Source organism: Pan troglodytes, chromosome 4 (assembly GCF_028858775.2).
Source record: "Pan troglodytes isolate AG18354 chromosome 4, NHGRI_mPanTro3-v2.0_pri, whole genome shotgun sequence".
Taxonomy (NCBI): Eukaryota; Metazoa; Chordata; class Mammalia; order Primates; family Hominidae; genus Pan; species Pan troglodytes.
In genome coordinates, this window is record NC_072402.2 from 60,335,856 (window position 1) to 60,358,399 (window position 22,544).

A 22,544-nucleotide genomic window follows, 5' to 3' on the forward strand; every position below is an offset into this window, starting at 1 on the left:
GAGCTCTACCTAGTTGTACGATCTCTATAGATATTTCTGCTACCAAAGAGAAGTGCAGAGATTCTCCAGTTATGTGCACTGCCATCTGTCACATGGAGACATAGTGTTGTGTCCACTACGTAACATACAACTAAAGCTTGTACATTACATACCTACCATACAACCATCCTGGAGGGCAGGCATGGTTTATATCAATGGAAGTGGGCAAATGAACCAAGCAGCCTGTTGAAACGTTTGAGAAATTTAATGATTGATCACTCACTTTAGTTGCAGCAGAGGGTCTCCTATGGATGCATCTTATGGCTTCCATATAGGTAATACAAAATATAGAGCTTAGTGGCACAAAAAGCCAGCTTACTATTCCTGGATTGCCCATCTTACCATTTCTTCTGATTCTGAGTTATGCTGCAGAGAAGAATCAACAAAGCCATCATCTCTCTGCTGCCCTTTAATTTTCCCTTTTGCTTACTTTGCTTTATTTTATCAACATTTTAAAGATGATACTGTAACTCCGAAGTGGAATAATTTTCCTGAGATCCTTAAAAGTCAATGGTGGAAGCAGGATTCTTCTACTTCTCCAGACTAAGTCAAAGGCACTGTCTATAAAAACACAATTCCTCCAACAAGGCTTTCAGTACATAGCCCACCTCGGCCTCCCAGAGTGTTGGGATTACAGGCATGAGCCACCTCACCAGGCCATATTTGTTTTTAATCCTTACAACAACCTTGAAGAAATTACCTATATTGTTTTTAATTTCCATTTTGAAGATGAGATAACTGAGTTTCAGAGGTTAAGTATCCTTCTTAAGGTCACACAGCTAATAAAGCACCTGGGATTGAAATTTAGATCTGTCTTCTGCCAAAGCTTGATCTTAACCCTTGAGCTAACTGGATCAGAATTATATGAAATAGCTGTGCCACCGCATGTGATTATGGTGTGGTAAGTTAGCCATTACTCTTTAGACCATTTGAAATCTCATGAAGTCACATGCCTTGGTCCATTGCTTCTTTCATTTCCTATTAAGAAAACTAGCCAAACCTCTTAGTCTGTAACATTATGATGCCCTTTGTAATGCCAAAATGATTTCTACCAATTCCAAATTGCTTCTGTTCTCTGAACTATTCCCTTGGAGGCAGCCTGAGAAGTAGGAAGATATGGTATAATATCTAGCATGCTGTTCTTCCTTGATGTCTTCCAGCAGGTCTAATAGTACCACAGGCACACTATCAGTCAGCCATAACGTGTACCAGAACATACACACACACAAAGGGAATAAAGAGAGGCCTTGGTGGAATAAGCACGTCCAAAACACGTCCATTCACTGATGTACTTTGGCAGCAAGCATACAGTACTGTCTTCTCTAGCTCTCATTTGCCCAGAGAATTCAACACTACTCAGGTACATAAAAAACCACAATCATGTTAGAGATTCCTATTTGAAGAAAAGCTTCTCAAGGACAAAGCATTACAATGAATCAGTCTACCTGGCATGGCATTAAACACAAGATGCAGGCAAAGACTTCAAGGTCATGGCAAGGAGACAGGGAAAGCATTGGAAAAGCTTGGCTCTCATGAATGTGTTAGTGTCTTTCATGAACCCATTAGTTAATTAATTATTAAGATAATTAATAGTTACTTCTTATGCAATTTTTTTTTCTTAAATGCCCTCTTTTCCTTCTAAGAAGAGTAACGTCAGGTTTAAGCAATTGATTTAAAAGTAAACTGTCTCTGGGCCAGGCGTGGTGGCTCATGCCTATAATCCCAGCACTCTGGGAAGCAGAGGCAGGAAGATCACTTGAGGCCAGGAGTTCGAGACTAGCCTAGGCAACATAATGAGATCCTGTATTAACAAAAAATTTAAACATTATGTGGTCCCAGCTACTTATAAGGCTGATGTGGGAGGCCCAGGAGATCGAGACTATAGTGAGCCGTGATCACACCACTGCATTCCAGCCTGGGTGATGAAGTGAGATCCTGTATCAAAAAATAAATAAATAAAATAAATTAATTAATTAAACTGCTTCTGGAGTATTAAACTTTAAAATAATTTATTTTGAAAGCAAAGTTAAATCACAAGGATTTCCTCCTTTGTTTTATTATAGGCTTTGCAGACTAGTACTGAATGGAAAGGCACATTTGAAGGAATGAGTAGAAAAGGAGAACAGTAGTATGCCATGATCAATGCATTCAGGAAGGAACACAGTTACTGGTGTGGGTGCGCACAGACTCCTCCAGTCTCCTGCCAAAGAGAACCCTGAACTTAGAAACTCAATGCTTTGCCTTTTGCTTCCAAAAATTATTTCTTGCAGTATTGACAATGAAGCCAATATACATAAAAGGAATTGTGGTCAGGTTAGAGAGAAAAGAAAAAAACAGACTGATGTGTTCTGTATTGTCACAGAATAAACAGATCAATGAAACAGAGGAGAGCTCAGAGGCAGAGTCATGTATAGAAGGCATTTTATGTAGGTTAAGGGTTGGCTCCACCTCACTGGAGAAAAGAATGAATCGTTTAGCAGATGTTTCTGGAAACCTGGTTAAACAGATGGACATAATCTCAATTTAACCCCACATACAAAAGATAGACTAACAATGGGTAAAAGACCCAAACATGAAAGGGAATGCTATGAAGTTTATTGAAGCTGTGGCCTCTTGATTTTGTGGTAGGAAAGGACTTTTTTAACTTCAGCAGCACCAGCCATTAGGTTTAAAGTTGGTGGAAGAGATTACATCAAATGCAAGGATTTTTGTTCAACCAGGGACATCATGGACAACGTTGACAGGTAACAAAGTAGGAAAAGCACATCAGGCATATTGGGATGATTTCCTGTTAGAGGAAGGAACAGGAATTAGTTAAGAGGGATTAAAAGAAATAATTAAATAGAGAGAGGAACCCTGTTGTGGACCAGTGATGATAATACAGGGTACTGTGAACTGAGGAATCAGGTCCATTCAACCCTTGTACCTTGAGTACCATGATAATAAGTTGGGAGAATCTCAGGCATTTGGTGGGAAAAAGGCTTCTAAACAGCTAAGAAGTGAAGGATAAATAATTATATGGGTATTTTTACAAGTGTTATGGATCATGCTTTGGACATTTAGTATTCAAAATAAATAGAAAATGGACTCCCTTTTCAAATACTTTACGCCACTGAATCAGGCATCTTTAAATATGACACTTCAGGACAGTGGCTCATCCCCAGCCCCCACTGACAATGTATTTTGTGTTATTTAATAGACACTGAAGTAGGCTCCAAAGGGGCACAATCCAATGAGACAGCTTCCTTCCTTCAAGGAACTCCGACTAGTGGGAGAGAGAACGAAAACAGCAGCAGCAGCAGCCAACACTTACATAATGCTTACTATGTGCCCAGCACTGTTCTAATGTACGACATTAACTATTAATCTCAATAATCCAGAAGGTTGATGATGTAGCTATTTGTTTCCTACCTATAAAATGGGGTAAATAAGTTACAGAGATGTTAAGTAGCATGCCTAAGGTCACAGAACTAGAAAGAGGGAAAGCCAAGATTCAAGCCCAGGCAGACTGGCATCTGTGCTCTTAACCACTATACACAAAACAATATGGTAAATGCCAACAGAAATATGCAGAAGACTGGCACTTCACTCACAAAAAGGAGGGCACTCCTCTCAAATTAAGAACAGTTAAGAAATGTTTCTATACAGTGTGCTCTGTGATTTCAAACGTTATTGTTTGTTTTAAATCTATAAGTTAAGTTGGGGAGAATTCACATCGCTACAGTCTTTCCATCCATGAACATCATATCTCTGTATTTTTCTAGGTTTTTAACTTCTCTCAAAATCTTAAAGTTATAACAATTATTCTTAGGTGCTTTTAAAGTTTCTACTTTAAAGGTCATTTAAAAAAATGTATTCAAAAACACATTTCCTAACTTTGTTGCTAAGTAACTAGAAATACAATTCATTTTATATTGATTTTTAAGGAGTAACAGATTTAATTTTAACTTTAATAATTGATAGGCAGATTTGTGTTTTACATACACAACCACAATCTGCCGATGAATTGTTTCTTTCTCTCCATTCTTTATATTTTTTCTCTGGTTATGCTGTCTGGGTTCTCCAGTATAATGTAGAATAGAAGCTGTGATAGCTGACACCGTTGTCTTGTTTCTGACCTTAAAGCACACTTAAAGTTTCACAAATGAATATGTTTGCTTTAAGTTTTTTGTAGATACCCTTCATCAATCGGAATAAATTCCCTTTTACTCTTAGATCGCCAACCATGAATGGTGTTATGAACTGAATAATGTCTCCCCCAAATTTATATGTTGAAGCCTTAACATCCAGTACCTTAGAATGTGACCAAATTTGGAGACAGATCCTTTAAAGAGGTAGTTAAAATGAGGCTGTTAGAGTAGGCCCTAATCCAATAATCCTAGGGTCCTAAAAAGAGGCAATTTGGACATACAGAGAGACACCAGGGGTACACAACTACAGAGAAAAGACAGAGCGAGGAGGCGCCCATCTGCAAGCCAAGGAGAGAGGCTTCAGGAGAAACCAAACCCGATGAAACCTTGTTCTCGGACTTCTAGCCTCCAGAACTGTGAGAAAATAAATTTCTGTTGTTTAAACCACCCAGTGGATGGTATTTTGTTACGGCAGCTCTAAAAAACAAATACCAATAGAGATTTAATTTCTAATGGTTTCTTTTTTATATATGTTGAGGTGATTCTGATTTTTCTTCCTTAATCTGATAATGTGGAGAGTTAACTGATTTTCCAATGTTAAGAACATCTGGCATTCCTAGGATAAGCCTGGCTTAGTCACAATGTGGTTTTTTTTTCCTACTTTTCTTGGATGTTTTGCAATATTTTTCCATCTGTGTTTGTGAGTGAGACTGATATATAATTATTGATGTCCTTGATCAGGTATCAAGATTATTATAGTTGTTTGAGATGACCTGGCAAGCACTCCCTCCTTCTGTACCCTGGAATAGTTTCAAGTTGGGACATTTTGTTTAGGGAATGTTTGGTAGAACTTGGTAAACTTGTCTGGCACGGTGCTTCCACATGATGGCTTTTAAATAGCTGTTTATTTAATTTCCCGCCTCAGAGAACCAGGTGGTGCTTATTGCTGAGCTGATGAGAGTTCTGCAGCAGGAATCAGCTTGTTTCTTGCTGGCTTCCGCCGCCTCTTGAACTTAACCTTCAGCTTTCTCTGTTCCGCTACGTCAGTTGCCACTTCTGTATCCACTGTTTTCCTAAATGGTTGACCTCTTATATGCTGGAGTCTCTCCTTTAATTCTCTGTCTTGGTGGATCTCTTTTATTCCTTTACTGGCCTGTGGGGGTGAGGGTGGGGGAGATAAGCAAGTATATTTAATATGTCATGTTTAAGTGGAAGACCTCCATTCATATTTTTACTGCATACCTTCATTGTTCAATACAGTATCCACTACCTGCATTTCTAGTTCTCAATAGCCATGTGTAGCTAATGGCTACCATACTGGGCAGTACAAGTATAGGCCATTTCCATCATTATAGAAAGTTTTATTGGACTGTATCACTTAGCACAACCCAGAGATGCCATCCACGACTACCTGTCTAGAGTATGCTTCCCTGTTACTCGCCAGCACATCTCTTTAATTCTGTATAGCACTTATCACTAGCTGATATCTTTCCTGTCTCCAATCACTAGAGACTAAGCTTTATGTGAGCAGGGATAATATTTCTCTAGCATCCCTAATATATAGTAGGTGTTAAATAGGTATGTAGAATGCATGAATCCATATTAGCCTGCCCAGAGTACCTACATGCCTGTCTTTCTCAATTTAAACAGCATAGAGTCAGAATCTCAAGTCTGGATGAGATAGGAAGCATTATTATCTAGATGGCATATGATAGCCACTTTTTTCATTGGCTTTATTTTATAGTTTCTTGTTTCTGAGTTTCTCATTTCCTTGCAAGCTGCTTTGAATCAATCGCCAGCTTGGATTAAGGCTTCCTTGTATGTAAGCCTTGAAAGAAGAGATCAAAATTATAAATCAGGAACATTCAAGATGTTTCCAACTTTCAGTGGAATACCTACAAGAAAGCAATTTGAACAGTTTCTATATTATCCCAATAGGTGATGATCTCATAAGAAGCAGGCAAGAAAGCAAATGCCCAAACACTTTTTTGGGATTTGCTTCCCTCTGTAGTTGGCACATCTTTATGCCAGTCTTAGGGACCAGAATGAGGGAGCAATTACACTGGATGGAGCTGCAAATCAACTTCCACCAACACCACATGGGGAGTTGGGAAGCAATAATCTGCAGAGAAGCTCCTAGGTGAACCCTGATTTGCACCAGTTAGACTTCCCCAAACTAAACTGTCTATACCTCCTATACCTTGGGCTCAAACACTCATCTTATTTTAAGTATGTAATGCCTCATCCCCAATTTGTTGCTATTGATTCTTTATATGCTGTTTTCCCATCTGGAAAGTTCCCCTCACAAATCCTCCAAGATAAATTTTTTCTTTCTTGGAGAGTTCTATTAGAACTCCAGAAACTTTGGCAAACCCTCACTGAGTTCTCATCCCTTAAACACTTTAGTAACTCCTCTGGCACCAGGTTGACTGTGTGCACGTTTGTATCGGGAAGGGCTTTGTCTATTCGCCTTTCTTTGTCCTGTTATTTCTAATAAGCGGAAGTTTCTCCGTGGTAGACTCTAGGCCTGCTTTATTTTCTTGTCACACTGATCCCAAGATCTTGTCACTTCCATAGTAGTATAGGGAAAAAATAGATATTCCAGGGTTATGGAAGGAAAGTCCTTAGCTCTGTTACTTAATGTGTGATCTTGGGAAGGGTATTTTATCTGTGATTTTTGCTGTGAGATTTCAGCATGGTGATCATGAGGCCTAATGGATTTGTTGATTTTTCTCCTTCACTTGGAGCTGACCGTGTCAGGAAGTATTAACAAGTATGCTCAGGCAGTGACACATTGACACAATGAGGTTGGCTGTAAATAGTGAGGTCTATGCTCTAAGCAACCAATCAATCTTTAATGGTGCCAGGGCTACATGCAAGGTGTCAAGCCAGGCTGTTGAGGGAGATTCAGACACATGTGTGTGGCAGAAAAGGAGATTCACAATTCAAGAAAGGACTTGCTGCCCAATTGCAATGAGTGTGATTCACTAATGGCCTCCATCTATCTATTAACTCTTTTAGCTCTTCTAACACCTTTATTTTAGTTCCATAAGGCTCATAAATGGCTTGCAGAATAGGAAATTAATACAATCAGCAATGTAGAAATGTATCTAAGAGATTAAATGAACTTGCTGGGGTTGGTATTGAGAGGGATTTACATAGCTTCTTAATATTTGGTGCTTGAATGATGGTTGCTTGTGAGATCTAGTTATCTTTCCCTCGTGTATTTACCATTTTCAGTGGATGTCTTATCTTGCTTTAAAACCCCAAGACCCAGCAAAGCCCTTTTTGGAAAAGGTGAGTGACCCTTAATCATGGTAGGGATTAGTTGAACTCTATCGCCTGGCTGAGTAAACAGGAGCCTGGAAGGAACAGGTGACCTTTCCAAGCTCATCTAGTTAAGTAGTTACAAATCTTCATCTTGACTGCCAGGACTGACCTTTGAAAAATAGACATATAAGGCCTTAAGATCTACCTGCAGGAGAGAAAACAGGTTTAAACTGACATGGAGATATTTTAGATTAAAAACTTCAGAGTTAGCTATTTCAGTGAGGGTTTCCTCTAGTTTGAGTTGCAAGTAGGTCACCATGCTAAGAGCAGAAAACCCTATTCTAATTCCAACCTCTGACCTCATTCAATAATCATTGGCTTGATTCCATTTATGAATCAAGCTCTGTTAGCGGCTTCATGTGGGGACACCCTGTTCTGATGAAGTTCATCTTCTGGGACACAGTGATACTTCATTTAGGTTTAGGAAGCAGAGAAGAGGACTGGGGTAAATCAGAGGTGGGTGTCAAGGTATCCACTGGAGAGAAAGGGAAAAAGGACTCAGAAGAGAATTTTAAAGTCACAGGAGTTATTGGATGTGGTAAGTGAGAAAAAGTGCCTGATGACCTCTGCAGAGCTGACCACTTTTTCTGAAAAAGAAGTGTCCATGATTTAAGAGTCATTATAATGAAAGATACCATCTTTCAGCTATTAAGGAATAATATTAAGGCAAAGATGGGATAAGATAATCATTCCCTACTTTGGAGTTGGGGGGTACAAGGAAGAAAACTACATAAGCTAGGTCAAAACTGAGTACTAAAAGTGCTCGGCTGGGCGTGATAGCTCACGCCTGTAATCCCAGCACTTTGGGAGGCTGAGGCAGGCGGATCACAAGGTCAGGAGATCAAGACCATCCTGGCCAACACGGTGAAACCCCGTCTCTACTAAAAAATGATACAAAAATTAGCTGGGTGTGGTCACATGTGCCTGTAGTCCTAGCTACTCAGGAGGCTGAGGGAGGAGAATCACTTGAACCTGGGAGGCAGAAGTTGCAGTGAGCCAAGATTGTGCCACTGCACTCCAGCCTGGCAACAGAGCGAGACTCCATCTCAAAAAACAAAAAAAGAAAAGAAAAGAAGTGCTCATACTCTTTGTACCAGTAATTCTATTACTAGAAATTATTCTTAGGATAATAAGATGTGGATAGTTTTATAAGCAAACATTCACTGTAATATTTATAATAGTAGTAACTAATAAAGGATTTGTTAACACAGTAGTACATTTTTACAATAGTTTTATGTATCCATTAAAGATTTATGAAAAGTTTCAGTGAGATAGTGTATGCAGATACAAAACTAGTGAAGGCAGTATTCTCCTTGGAAACAACAAAAGAATAGCTGGAAATAACCACTAATATGTTGATTTTTCTGGAAAGTTGGGAGACCAAGTTGCAAAAATGCATTTCTGTTTTCACTCCTTGCAAGTGACAGTTTAACAAAAAATTTTCCTCCAAATTTGGCTAGCCAGCAGCCTTTATGGAATTTTAGAGTATGGACTGTCAAAATAATTTCTCTTTGCTTTTGACAAGCAACAGTGATGGCCTCTGTATTAGTCTGTTTTCACGCTGTTGATAAAGACATACCTGAGCCTGGGCAATTTAGAAAAGAAAGAGGTTTAATGGACTTACAGTTCCACATGGCTGGGGATGCCTCACGATCATGGCAGAAGGTGAAGCAGGAGCAAAGACACATGTCTTACATGGCGGCAGGCAAGAGAGAATGAGAGCTTGTGCAGGGAAATTCCTCCTAATAAAACCATCAGATCTCATGAGACTTACCACTATCATGAGGACAGCACGGGAAAGACTCCTCCCCATGACTCAACTTCCTCCCACCGGGTCCCTCCCACAACACGTGGGAATTCAAGATGAGATTTGGGTGGGGTCACAGCCAAACCGTATCAGCCTCTTTCCTCAAAACCTATGCAGTAATGCAATTGCCTCATGAGTTTACATGTTTCTTCTGCATCTGGAAGAGGGCATTCTTTTTACTGACAGCAAGGGCAGAACTAGGTTAATGAGATCATGTCTTGTTCTGGATTGCAGTCTGTTGCTTGGCATACAGTATGGTAGGTTGATTAAATGCATTCTAACTTCTCTACACTCTTTTAAAAAGCATGTATTGAGGTGATTACCTCAATAGGTGCTACCAACCCTATCAGCTATGACTGCAGCTTCATGTAGTGGGTAGTGTATTATCTGTTCATACCAATTCAGTCAAGTTAGCCTCTTTCCTCTGTAGGGGCGGACTCACTGACATCTCAGAAAACATCTAATTGAAAAAATGTGCTCCATATGGAGTTCAAAATCTACAGGTTGTTGTTGTTGTTTTATAAGGACTCTTTCCTAAAATGCAGATGTGATTTTTTAAATACATTACACTGACTACAAGATTTTCATTGATGCCAGTCATAATGAATGTGCAAATTGTGTGGAATAAAGTGAATATTATGGTGCAGTCTTTGGAACTTTTCCTTGAACATATTCTTTCATCTCCCTGCTTTGGCCCCATATACTAATTCTTAGAGGCAGCAAGAACCATACTGACCCTAATGACCTGTTCAGGACTATCTTTCCCTAAGCTTAACTTTTAAAGGAAAGGCAGAAGCCACCTGCTCCTGAGTGGCTATCCTCCTCCGCATAGGCCTCTCGAAAGCCTGACTGGGCAGTAGCCCACACATCATTTATCACTAAGACAATGGTCCATAAGGTGTCTCTTTGCTAACTCAAGCCCTTTATCTTATTTTAAATATGCTTATTCACGAAGAAAAGCAAAACAAACAAAAAATGTTCCATGACTATTTCTGCTCATTGAGAGGTTTTGTTTTCCAAATTAGTTTCAAACAAATTGTGCTAAAGAGTGTATGTTTATGGACGTCCATCTCCTCCAAAATCAAGGTGAAAATCTCTTCTAAACCTACATGTGTTTGAATTAACAGAATGCCAAGGAAAATCAAAATTGGATCTAATAGCCCTTTGGGAGGCCGAGGTGGGCGGATTGCTTGAGTCCAGGAGTTAGAAACAGGCCTGGGCAACATAGTGAGACCTTGTCTTTACCCCCAAAATACAAAAAATTAGACGAGCGTAGTCATGCGTGCACACCTGTGGTCCCAGCGATTCTGCAGGCTGAGGTGGGAGGTTGCTTGAGCCGGGGAGGCGGAGGTTGCAGTGAGCCGAGATCGCGCCACTGCACTCCAGCCTGGGCGACAGAGAGAATACCTGTCTCAAAAAAACAAAAACAACTTCCCCAACCCCCCCCACCCCCGCCCCCCGCCCCCCGCCCAAACCCTCACAACTTTCTGGCTGTAGGAATTCTCGTTTTGCAGCTGAGGAAACAGGTTTGGAAATTAGACTGCATACCTAAAATCACTTGGCTCATCAACCTACAGCTCCCTCTAGGGGGCTGCCTCGCCCTTATTGGTTATGTGCACATTTGGGGTGAATTCCACGGTTATCTAACAGAACTGTTTTGATAGTCCCAGGTAAACTTACGGTACGGAAATTTGTTTCTTGAGGATACAGAAAAGTGTCAAGTTAGGGGGAAAGTAAAAATTCAACTCCTAAAACATCACGTGTAGAGTCAGGCAGTCACTTCATAAAGAGTTCAGTTGATGAAGTTTCACTCTTGAAACTTTATGTATGCAAGCCCTAACTATTCATACAGGTGAGAGCATCCACCTTATCTTCCATTCTCCCTAAGCCCTGAGGGTGGGGATGGGGGGGCACTCCAATCACCTGAGCCTAAGAACATAGCCTAAGAACATGTGTCTGGCATGGTCTGGTTATTTATAGCCTAAAAAAAAAAAAAAAAAAAAAAGCCAGCTTCTTGTCCGATTCAGGCTTTCCCTCCCCAACCCCACTAGCTTAATGCGATATTGACATTACCAGGAAATGCATAAGTCCCAAATGCATCTGCTTATAGATGTTTTTACCTCTTGAAATAATACCGGGTCACAAATACTGTTGTGCTTTTTGCAGAGAGCTTCTACTGCTCATTTAATTCAGGGGCGCTGGATTTGTGCTGAGCGTAATTTGACTCCAAGCATGCAAACTGATCAACTTCTTCCCATGTGTTTGGGGAGTACAAGTGACTACTGCGACCCCTCAAATGTTTTTCTTTTCCTTTTCACGTGGAGGAAAGCGAATTCTCCGAAGACTGTTCGGCGTTCTACGCAGGGGTTGGAAGGGGGGTTCCTGAGTCACCTCTGGCTGCGCGGGGGGCCTGTGTGTACCCTCAGGGACACCAGGCTGGAATCGTCCACCTTACTTTCAAATGATAAAAGTGCGGAGGGTCTTTCTGCCCCTAAGTCGCGTACAGGATTGCCTGTTTACGGAGTACACTTTCACACACTTCTTTCCCGGTGGTGCAGTCTCGTGGCGGCAGAGCCTTTAGGAAGGCTCTGGGGGTAGACAAGATCAGTGGCGACCACGCCTCCCACGTTACAGCGCTCGCTTCCTACTGGGGGTTGGCGGGGACTCCAAGGCTCTCCAGCCCGGGAACACGGAGTTCGGCTCCGTTGTACCCAGCTGGAAAGCTGTGTAAACACAAAACTCGGGCGGCGACAGCACCAGCCGATTTTCCGCTCTCTTGGCTCTTTCTTCCGCTTGCACCGCCCCCACCCCGGCTCCTCCGCTCAGCACACAGGAACCCGCACCCCCCACCACTCCCGCGTTTCTCTCCTGCTACCGGCTGGGGCCTGCCTTTTATAGGCGCCGCAGCCAATGAGCGCGCTTCTTTCCTTCTGCCCGCCCGCCTGGCCAATCGCCGCGCCCCTTGTGTAATCTCCGGCTAGTCGGCTGCTTTCGGCTATTTTCGCTGTTGCTGGCTTTTTCAGGAGCTGCTCGCTCGCAGCCAGAGACGCTGCTTTTTTTTTCCGGGTTCGGAGCCGTTCCGGATGCTTTAGGCTGCCGGATGTCTGATCTCCGGATAACTGAGGCGTTTCTGTACATGGATTATCTGGTAGGTGCAGGGCTGGGGTGGCATGTCGCCTCTCGGATCTCGGCGTGCCCGATGGCCCCCTGCCTTGAGGAGCAGCCTTTTTGCTTTCTTTCTTTGGGATAGGATGCCTCTGGGGTTCTTTCTCCCGCAGTCGGCTCGTAAGCCTTTCCCTGGACTCGGAGGGGCAGCCTCCAGGGCGGTGGGTGGTGGAGCTGACAGGTAAAGGTGCGGCCTGGGCCAGCACGGCTGCAGGGCGAGGGTCGCGCTGGGGCTGCTTGAGAGATGGGGCGGCCGCGGCGGCGCGTCCCCTGCCCGCGATCGGCTTCCTGGCTTCCCTCTGCGCTCTCCGCAGAGGACTTTCTTTCCGGGGGAGCAGGAGTTTTCCGCTCTCCCTGGAGCAGAACTCCAGGTGCTATTAAAGAGCCATAACCAGAATGGCTCACTAAGTGCCCAGCAGCCCTGGTCATTTGATTGTTATTAAATCTCTAAAGCTATGACCTCGGTCGTGGCGGGGTTTTAAAAGCACATTACCATAAAGCAGACGGGTCTAAACTACCTCGCAGGCTGGCACGAACAGGACTGAGTAGGGACAGGTATAGCCCCACCATTCCGGTCTTGGGTGCGTGCCGCGGTTCCACTGTGCACGGATTGGAACCCGGCTGTTTAGGCCAGGCTTGTGCTGAGAAGTTTAGGTGGGAAAAGTGTCAGCACAGTGCTGGGACCGAACATCATTTTAAAAATGGACTTCTATGTGTGTCTTTGTGGAATTATGCGAGCACCATGTTTTGTTCCAGAAATTATATTTCCCCAGAGTTGCTTGTTTGCGTTTAAGGGGATCCTCATTTACAGAGACTTGTGTTCGATCCTATACGATTATTGTGTTTACCATGTTGGGCAGAACCGCTATTGCCATCCAGAGTTGAAGTAGACGGTTAGAAACATTGACCCTCCTGTCATCTTGTTGGACACATGCACTCGGTTTTCGACTGCAGATTGGCCTGGCAGAGATTTGCCAGTGCCTTCTAGGAATTACACTTAAGGCTGTACTGAGAAAATCTGTGCGTGCTTTGATGGCCAAGAAACGCCGGACCGGCTTTGTGCTGTCATCTGTGTATTTGGGCTTATTTTAGTGTACATAAAGAAAATGTTTCTCCTAATGCTTCAGAGCTTGATGGTCTTGTGGGAAAGGATGGTGACTACAGTTAATGCATGGCCTTGTGAATGGAGCTGGATCTAAAATTCTGAGTTCAAGTTCTGTTTTGTTGTTCATTTGTTGATGGCAGTAACTTCCTTTATCTTTGTGATAAAGGGATATTATTCACTCAGTACTGTAGCTGGTTAAGGGGATTATCTGATTATGAACATTCTTCACAATACAAGGTGCCCTGTAAGTTAAGAGAGCTGCCAAAGTGTCCAGAAGATTATTTTCTAAGTTAAATAACTGGTTTAATTTGTAATTTATCTTATAAAATACAATACATGGTTTTTGTCTTGCAGTCTGCCTAAATTAAAGCGAAAGTTTGTTGGGATAATTACCAAGTAGGAAAGGGTGACATTGCCTGTACTACTAAAAGCTAATTTTGAATACTTAAATAGTTCTTAAAAAAGAAAATCAGGTGGTTCTGACATTTTATTATTTTCTTTATTTACCGGATGTGTTTTAAATTTATAAATTGCATCACAAAGCTGTCTTTGAGGTGCCAAACCTATCAAAATGCTTAGTGAAAACAAAATTGATAACTCTGGTTAATTACTCAGGCTAACCTCTAGATAGGCATAGTCTAAAGGTGAGTGGATGAATGTTTGTGGGCCCAAGGTTACCTTAAAAGCAGATTAATTTATTTGCCAATTTACTAACAGCTTTGTGTCAAAATCAACAGGTCACAAATTTGACTTGGCCTTTTTGTTTTACCTGGGCTCAAGTTTACCCTAAAAGCAGATTAATTTCTTTGCCAATTTACTAACAGCTTTGTGTCAAAATCAGCAGGCCCCAAATTTGACTTGGCTTTTTAAAAAGCTTTACTTGCCATACATCTTAGTTTTACTTTTATATTTTTTAAAAAATCATTATTTTGCCACTTTATCCATCTAAAATTCACAAGTGCAGTGACCAACCCCATAAAAGCCAGTGGCTACTCTTTGGAGGTGAGAAAAGAAATCTTAAAGGAAACAGTTTAGTTTTTGTGAGTGTGCCAAGTGTCCCCTGTGAAAAGATTTCAGAAAATTCTTTAGCATTAAACTGGATGGAAACAAACAGAAAAACCATCTCAAAACAAAAAACTAGCCCTCCCGAGGTAGCCTTTTTGTGTTCACCTTTTGCTTGTCGACTTTCAGAGAAAATGATGTGCCACACATTATTTTTCTCTTCCTGTCTTTCGGATTGACTTGCTTGCTTATGCATACTCTGTGTGGCGTTTATTAAAAGCCCTATTTCTGAGGAATAGAAATCAATTTATTTGCATCTGGTATCTTATTTTATTTTTAAAAAATTCCTGAGTTCTTTTATTACCTTGCAGGGAAAAAAAAAAAAATACTCCTTTCATTCCAAGTTTGACTCCAGATTTTGCTGAATGGATTAGAGTAAGTTCCCTTTCCATGCACTGACAAGATTGATGGTGTGTGTCATTTCTTTTTAATCAGTATTTGACTTTCTTGTGTTGTTCCTGTTGGAAACTGGAAGAGAGAGCTGTGTGTGTGTATGTATGTATTGTTCATTGTTCTTTGGGCTGGATGTCATCACTTAACCTTTTTATTTGGAGGAGAGTGGAAAGGAAGAAGGGAGAGAAAGGTGGAGGTGCTATTTTGTCTTAACAGGATTAATCCTTTTAATAAGATTGAGATATTAAACCAGATGAAGAAGCTCTACTGATCTTCGGGTCGCTGTTGATTTCTTAAAACAAATGTTCTCAGAAGTGACAGTCAAGGTGAGGGACAGGGATAGTACTTTAATATTTAAGACAGGGTTTTATTGATTTCAGTTGAGGGAAAGAATAGAAATTTGCTAATCCTAATCAATTAGATGTATCACCTGGTGCGGTGCCTGACTTGGTTTCTGGCGTGTATTAATAGTTAGGGCCCGATATTTTATTTGTTGAATCAGATGAATATGAAATGGAAAGGAAAATTCTGCTTTTTTTCACCAGTTTTTAAACTGAGACAAGATAAAATCTGTTTGGATTAGGTGTTTTGTTCAGGGGAATGCAGAATGTATCCTTTACTCTTAACTTGAAGATGATCAAGATATAATCCTTTTAGCCAGGGTGGCAATTTAAACATAAAAATCTCTGTTTTCCAGTTGATGAGTGAATCTTCCTAGAAGGGCACACAACTTTTCCCCTTTCCATGATGGGGTTTAAAGGCCATGTTTACATCTGCCAAGTCTCTGGGTAAACATTTAGCTGCTGTCCCAACAGGCAGTACCAGCATCTTACTCTTTCTTCTCATAGGTAGAACTAGTAACACAATGTGCAGAGCTTTTTGGATAAGGTAGGAGAAAATAGTCAGGTTAAAATGAAAGACAAAAACACATTTCTCGAGTTTTCCTGGGAGGTTGGACAAGATCAACTTCCAGATTCCTTTCAGTTCAAAATTTTCTGTCTTGACTCATGTGATGATTGATCTGGAATTAACCTTTTTTCCTTCTGCGCCATCAAAACAACAGTGGTAGAATTGGTTGTACTCTGTGTAATACCTATGATGATTAAATGAGATAGTGGAGGGAAAGCCATTTGTAAACAGTACGTTGCTTTTCAAATATAAAATGTTAACGTATTGTGTGGCTGGGCGAGGTGGCTCACGCCCGTAATCCCAGGACTTTGGGAGGGCGAGACAGGCGGATCACTTGAGGTCAGGAGTTTGAGATCAGCCTGGCTGACATGGAGAAACCCCATCTCCACTTAAAATAGAAAAATTAGCTGGGTGTCGTGGCGCATACCTGTAATCTCAGCTACTTGGGAGGCTGAGGCAGGAGAATCGCTTGAACCCAGGAGGCAGAGGTTGCAGTGAGATCGCACAACTGCACTCCAGCCTGGGCGACAGAGTGAGACTCCGTCTCAAGACAAAAAAAAAAAAAAAAAAGTTAACGTATTGTGATTATGTTGCTGATGTTACTTTTATACCTGCTGTAGAATGACTGTTACTGCTTAGTGGTATTGACATACCTTTTAAACTAGTCTCAATTTATGGAAATACTGGGAGTTGTAATCAACAAGCAGGAAGTCACAAGACTCTTTTAAGAATCTTTTAAAAGCTACGAAAATAAAACCCATTTGAATAATTTATCTATTCAACAAATATTTATGGAGCCCCTACTTTGTGCATGGCCCTGAAAGTCATGCGGGACGAACCCTCAGCTGTAATATCCTCCTTGACTGCAGGACTGGCAGTCGTGTGGCTCTAGAGGAACCTGTGGCAGGACAGGTTAAGTAAGGCACATAGGGGAGGGGGTAGCTTCTGATGTGCTTCTTTGCTTTCTAGTACATTTCTCTCATTTTGTGTGTTTTATTGTGAACTAAAATATAAACTTAGACTTGAAAATGTGACAAGTAAAAATGGTTGATTAGTCTTGGATGCTAATTGTCAATTAATATTCATTGCATTTGTTTATAGTAGCCTCCACCCTCCCATCCACGGTTTTACTTTTCAAGGTTTCAGTTAACCATGGTCCACCGAGGTCTCAAAATAAGTGAGTAAAGTACAATAAGATATTTTAAGAGAGAGAGAGACCACATTCATATAACTTTTATTACCGTATATTGTTATCATTGTTCACTTTTATTATTAGTTATTATTAATCACTTACTATGCCTAATTTACACATTAAACTCTATCATAGGTGTGTGTGTATAGGAAAAAATATAGTGTGCTCTGTGCTATGTTAGTTAGTTCTATGATAGCTCAGTACTATCTGTGGTTTTAGGTATCCACTGGGACTTGGAATATATCCCCCATGGATGAGGGGAAACTACTGTACCGTGTTGGGGATTTTTTTTTTTTTTTTGTGACAGAGTTTTGCTCTTGTCATGCAGGCTGGAGTGCAATGGGGTGATTCTCCTGTCTCAGCCTCCTAAGTAGCTGGGATTACAGGTGCCCACCACCATGCCCAGCTAATTTTTGTATGTTTAGTAGAGACGGGGTTTCACCATGTTGGCCAGGCTGGTCTCAAACTCCTGACCTCAGGTGATCCACCTGCCTCGATCTCCCAAAGTGCTGGGATTACAGGAGTGAGCCACCGTGCCCTGCCAGTGTTTGGGATTTAATAAGATTAGATTTGATAGGTTAGTTTAATAAGATTTCTTTGTATAGACTGGTGGACTTGACCTATTTAGTTTCTTGGTTATAGGCTGTATCTGCCATCATAAAAATGTATGTGTCAGTGGGGAAGATGTGGTGAGAGAATTGGGTTGATCATCACAAATCTGTCACCATTTGCAGGATAAAAACCAGCTAACTAACCAACAATAGAAACCCATGATGTGCTACAAAGGGTAGAGCCCACAGGCACTATGAAATTGTAAAGGATCCTACTTGAAAAGAGGAGTGAAGGTACATTTGTGATTTCATATTATGTTCAGTTATCTGTGAACTGAACTTCTTTATTGATAAAAAAAAAGTAGATTGTTTCGTTGTTTTTAACCCTGAATATCTATGAACATTGTAAGTTGTATTTATTGTGACTAACTTTAAAGTGATAATGTAGGTCACTTTTTAGTCTAAATGTCGAGTGGATTAGGCAGTCATATTAAATATTCCTTTCTTAATAATTTATAAGATAAAAATTATCTGAGCACAATAAACAGATCTACCATATATGGAGTTCATATAGCAAAAATGTTTTGAGCAAATCCATACCATTAGGTAGGAACTTTTCTACAAAGGTGTTAAGTCTGGTTCCCAAACTTCTGTGGTTCCAGTCTAACAGTATGAGCCCTAGGAGAGGACACATAGGGACCTTGATTCATGCCCTCTAGGGGCTTGCATTCTGAAAGATGCCAAAGCCACATGCTTGTTGGCATGTGGGCAGTGCTCAGGTCGGGGGTGAGAGGAGATAAGTGTATGAGTTATAATCAGGAGGGCAAAATCAGTTAACATTTATTGAACACTTACTCTGTGCCAGTGTTCTAAGTGCTTTGCATGTGTAATAGCATTAAACTGAGGCTCAGGGAGGTTGTGTAATTTCCTCAAGTTCACACAGCTAGCAAGTAGTTGAACTGCGCTTGTGGCCCCAGGGCCCTCCCTCTTCATTGCCTTCCACCTACAAGTAGTTCCCTTGTGCTAGGCAGAGGCTCAGGCAGCTTGGTGTTAAGGCAGTTGGGATGCACTCAAAATTTTTAGTATATTGCTTTTTAAGTAAACAGGTACAGAAAAGTGGTCCTTGACCACTACTATGTTAAAGAAAGCAGTGGCCATGAGCAGGCAGGCTGATGCGCCCTTGTCCCCAAGGACTCTGGCAGGTGATTGTTACAGAGAAGGCTGGGTAGGAAGAGAACTATGTTGTGTGCTGGGAACTCCTGCCTTACAGTCTCCATACCCTGGTCATAGCCACTGAGGTGATCTTCAGCATCTAGTGTTCCACCAGGTGACCACATATAGATTTTCAGGCAACCTCCTTACTCAGCCCCCTAGTGTCACTTTTGGGGGCACATTCCTACCTGCCCCAAGCCCCAGTTTTGTTTTGTTTCGTTTTTCTTCCCTCCCTTCCCCTCCTCTCCCCTCCCCTCTCCTTCTTTTTCTTCTTTTTTTCCTCTCCTCCTCTTTCTTCTTTTTTTCCTCTTTTCTTCTTCTTTTTTGACAGGGTCTCACTCTGTCATCCAGGCTGGAGTGCAGTGGTGCGATCTCCTTACTCAGTCTCCTAGTGTCACTTTCAGGGGCACATTCCTACCTGCCCCAAGTCCCAGTTTGTTTGTTTGTTTCTTGCTTTTCTTGGTTGCTTGCTTGACAGGGTCTCACTCTGTCATCCAGGCTGGAGTGCAGTGGCTTGATCTCAGCTCACTGCAACCTCTGCCTCCCGGGTTCAAGCAATTATCCCACCTAAGCCTCCTGAGTAGCTGGGACTACAGGCGTATGGTTAGTTTTTGTATTTTTTGGTAGAGACAGGGTTTCACCATGTTGCCCAGGCTGGTCTCAATCTCCTGACCTCAAGTGATCCACCTACCTCAGCTTCCCAAAGTGCTAGGATCACAGGCGTGAGTCACCGTGCCCAGCCCCATTTCTTTTGAAGAGGTAGTGAGACTGTGCTATGTTCCTTTGCCACGCACTGCCTGGGAAGTCAGCTGTTCCCAATAGATACTAGGCCATAAGCAGCCTGTTGCTTATGGACTTCAGCTGGGCAAAATCTCCTGATGGTATTAACTTTATAAAAGGATTTATTTCTAAGGTAGACTAAAGAGAAGGAAAGCTTGTTAGGGAAGGTCTCATAACTATTGTAGGTGACAAGAAGTGGGAATTTCCTCTGATACTTCCCACAAATTAAATTATTGAGGGGCTTTTATTTTGGATCCTGCAGCCCCCTGTGTTATGTTGTGGCTCTCCCCTGTCATCTCCCCGAATGTCCCAATGTCCCAGGTGTTTGGATGAGTCTAAGAAGCCCAGTTCTGGTTGACCCTCATTTTCCGAGTGTCTGTAAAGTACCAAGTCACATCTACTTTTAGCAGGGCTGGCTTCCCAGCCATGCAACCGCTGGGTTCAGAAGAGCCCCATGCCTGGTTTACTGCTCTTTGGTCACCATCCTAAAAAAAAAAAAAAAAAAAAAAAAAAAAAAAATCTTAATTTTAGAACAGGTGCTTTGCGTTTTCATTTTGCACTAGGCCGCACAATTTATAAGGCCAGTTCAGATTTCTAGCGCTAAATACATGGCTGGCATCTGAGTCTGTAACCTGCATCATTGCTGGTTCCCTGACCATCTTAATCACCATTTTATCACTGGAACCTAGTCTAGTGTCTGGTAAATACAGGACTGTGTACCATTTACAGTGCTGAGTGTTTTCCTTGGATCACCTAATTTAATCCTCCCAACAGTGCTGTTAACCACAAAGACATAGCAACTTAGAAAAGAGGAAACTTGAGACTCTGAAAGGTTGAGTGTTGCCCAGAATTGCATAACCAGTGGAGGGTCAGGGTCAGGATCAGTGTATGAGCTTGTCTGATTCTAAGCCCATGGCCATGAGCATTCTTCGGTGCTGCTTAACTATTATAATTAATAATTGTTGAGAGGATGAGTGAGAGAGACTGTGTGAACCATAGATAACAATTCTGGAAATTGAGGGGTCACTTGATTGTTTCTGTCACCTGGTTGCCTGTGAGAGGCCCTCTGGGAACTCAGTGACAGTGCAGCTCCCACTGGGGAAGTTGTGTGGGTTTGTGTTTGAGGCGGGAGTCTGCTCACTGATTTTGCTTTCATTGATTACCCACTCTCTCCTTCACTGTGCATAAAGGTAGGTGTTCTGCCCTTTGGCTCATAGAGCCAAGCACTCCTACATGATTTTGATAGTAGCTCACCATCTGAAAAGTTGCATTTGCAAGCCAATCTCATTTATCAAGTTCCTCTGTACCTAGATTTGCTGGGAACTGTTTTAACCTCTGGACTGCTGCTTTCAGAGTTGAGGACTTATCCCACTAATTATGTCCATGTCTCTCCAAGAGGGATTCCCTTGGGTTCTTTTTTCAACAGGAGAGCTGCTGCTCTGGCCTCTCTCTCTCTTTCTCTTGGGGAAGGGAATGACAATCTGGAGGCACTCCAGGACCACTGATTGAGGCATTGGAGGTCTATACCCGTTCCTAATCAGTATAGACATGGAGTCAGGAGCTAAACAGAAATATAATTCTTTCAGAGTTTTATTTCTAATTATGAATTATTTTAAGCATTCAGAAAAGTACAGAAAATAATATAACAGTCTTCTGTGTACCTGCCTTCCTGATTGAACATTTTGCCATTTTGATTTCAAAATTCTGGTGATCTTTAAATGAAACTAAAGACTCCTGTTCCCTGCACACTTCCTCCTCCACCCTTCTCAGTGGTGACCACTATCCCGAGGTTAGTGAGTAACAGTCTCATGCATGTTTTTGGCTTTTTATCATATATGCATGTGGGTGTAAACCATATATAGTATCATTGTGTGTGCTTTAAGAATTTTACCAAAATTGTAACATAATGCTCTATCTTTTTAAATTTGCTTTTTTCCCTAAAAAAAAATGTTGAGTGAATAAGACATTAGTTTGCCCTCAAGGTACTTATGCTCCTGTACGATGAAAAATAAACAATTACATTTTGGAGTAGCATAGTCTATCTGGAGGGAAATAAAGACGGCTAGAGTAGCACATGAAAGGCAACCTAACCTAGATTTCAGGGCCAAAGAGAACTTCCCAGAGGAGTCTTTTAACATCTGCAACATTAAAGCTGAGTAAAGTTGGCCCAGTGACAGGCAGGGCCAGAGCCAGGCAAAAGGAATAGCTGTGCGGAAATTTGGGGGTGAGTAACCCCATGACTTCAAGGGACTTCAGGGGTTCTGTGTTTTTGGAGCAGGGTTTGGAGCAGTGCTAGAAATGAAGCTGCAGAGCCCAGCTAGGGTCATGGAAACTCTGAAAGTTTGCCTGCAATGACATGGTCAGATCTGTCTGCAGTGCAGGGAAGGATTGGAAAGGGAGGGAAGACTGGAGCAAGACTAGTTAGGAAGATGTCCTGATCCAGAAATGAGATGATGGTGTTCACAACCAGGAAGGGGCAGGAGGGATGCATAAATGTAGATGGATTTAACAACATTTAAGAATTGCCAGAATTTTGTAATTGGATGTGGAAGATGACAACAGAATAGATCTCAGGGATAATTCTTAGGTTTTTGGTTTGAGCATTGTTTTGGTTATCTGAGTAATGAACCACCTTAAAACAATAGTTTAACACAATAACAATGTATTGTACTCGTGAATCGGGGGTTGACTGGGTTCAACTAGGCAGTTATTGTTCAGGATCCCTCATGAAGTTGTAATCAGATGGAGGGTGGGGTCACCTCAAGGCTTCATACACATGCCTGGCATCTGAGCTGGGTACATTGCAACAGCTGGGTGCTGGACAAGGGTGGCTCCCTGGGGCATCTCTCTTCATGTGGTCTTTCTATGT

The 22,544-nt window shown here is 41.8% G+C and overlaps 1 protein-coding gene and 1 long non-coding RNA gene across 3 annotated transcripts in view; one reads left to right on the top strand and one right to left on the bottom strand.

Moving 5' to 3' along the window:
* Positions 1–3,857: 3,857 nt before the first annotated feature.
* On the bottom strand, positions 3,858–12,150 carry LOC129143971 (uncharacterized). Its single transcript, XR_008547995.2, has 4 exons — positions 11,427–12,150; positions 10,597–10,693; positions 9,124–9,241; positions 3,858–5,322 (listed from the first exon to the last, which is right to left on the bottom strand). It is a non-coding gene; the product is annotated as an uncharacterized LOC129143971 (long non-coding RNA).
* Positions 12,151–12,264: 114 nt separating this feature from the next.
* The window catches only part of ARL15 (ADP ribosylation factor like GTPase 15), a 429,148-nt gene continuing 418,868 nt past the window's right edge, over positions 12,265–22,544 (top strand). The window contains exon 1 of one of the 2 annotated variants that reach the window (XM_054684369.2): positions 12,265–12,454. In XM_054684369.2, coding sequence (XP_054540344.1) covers positions 12,407–12,454 — 48 coding nt within the window. In that variant the 5' untranslated portion in view covers positions 12,265–12,406. The remainder of the gene's footprint in view (positions 12,455–22,544) is intronic. The other variant, XM_054684367.2, reaches the window with a different exon arrangement.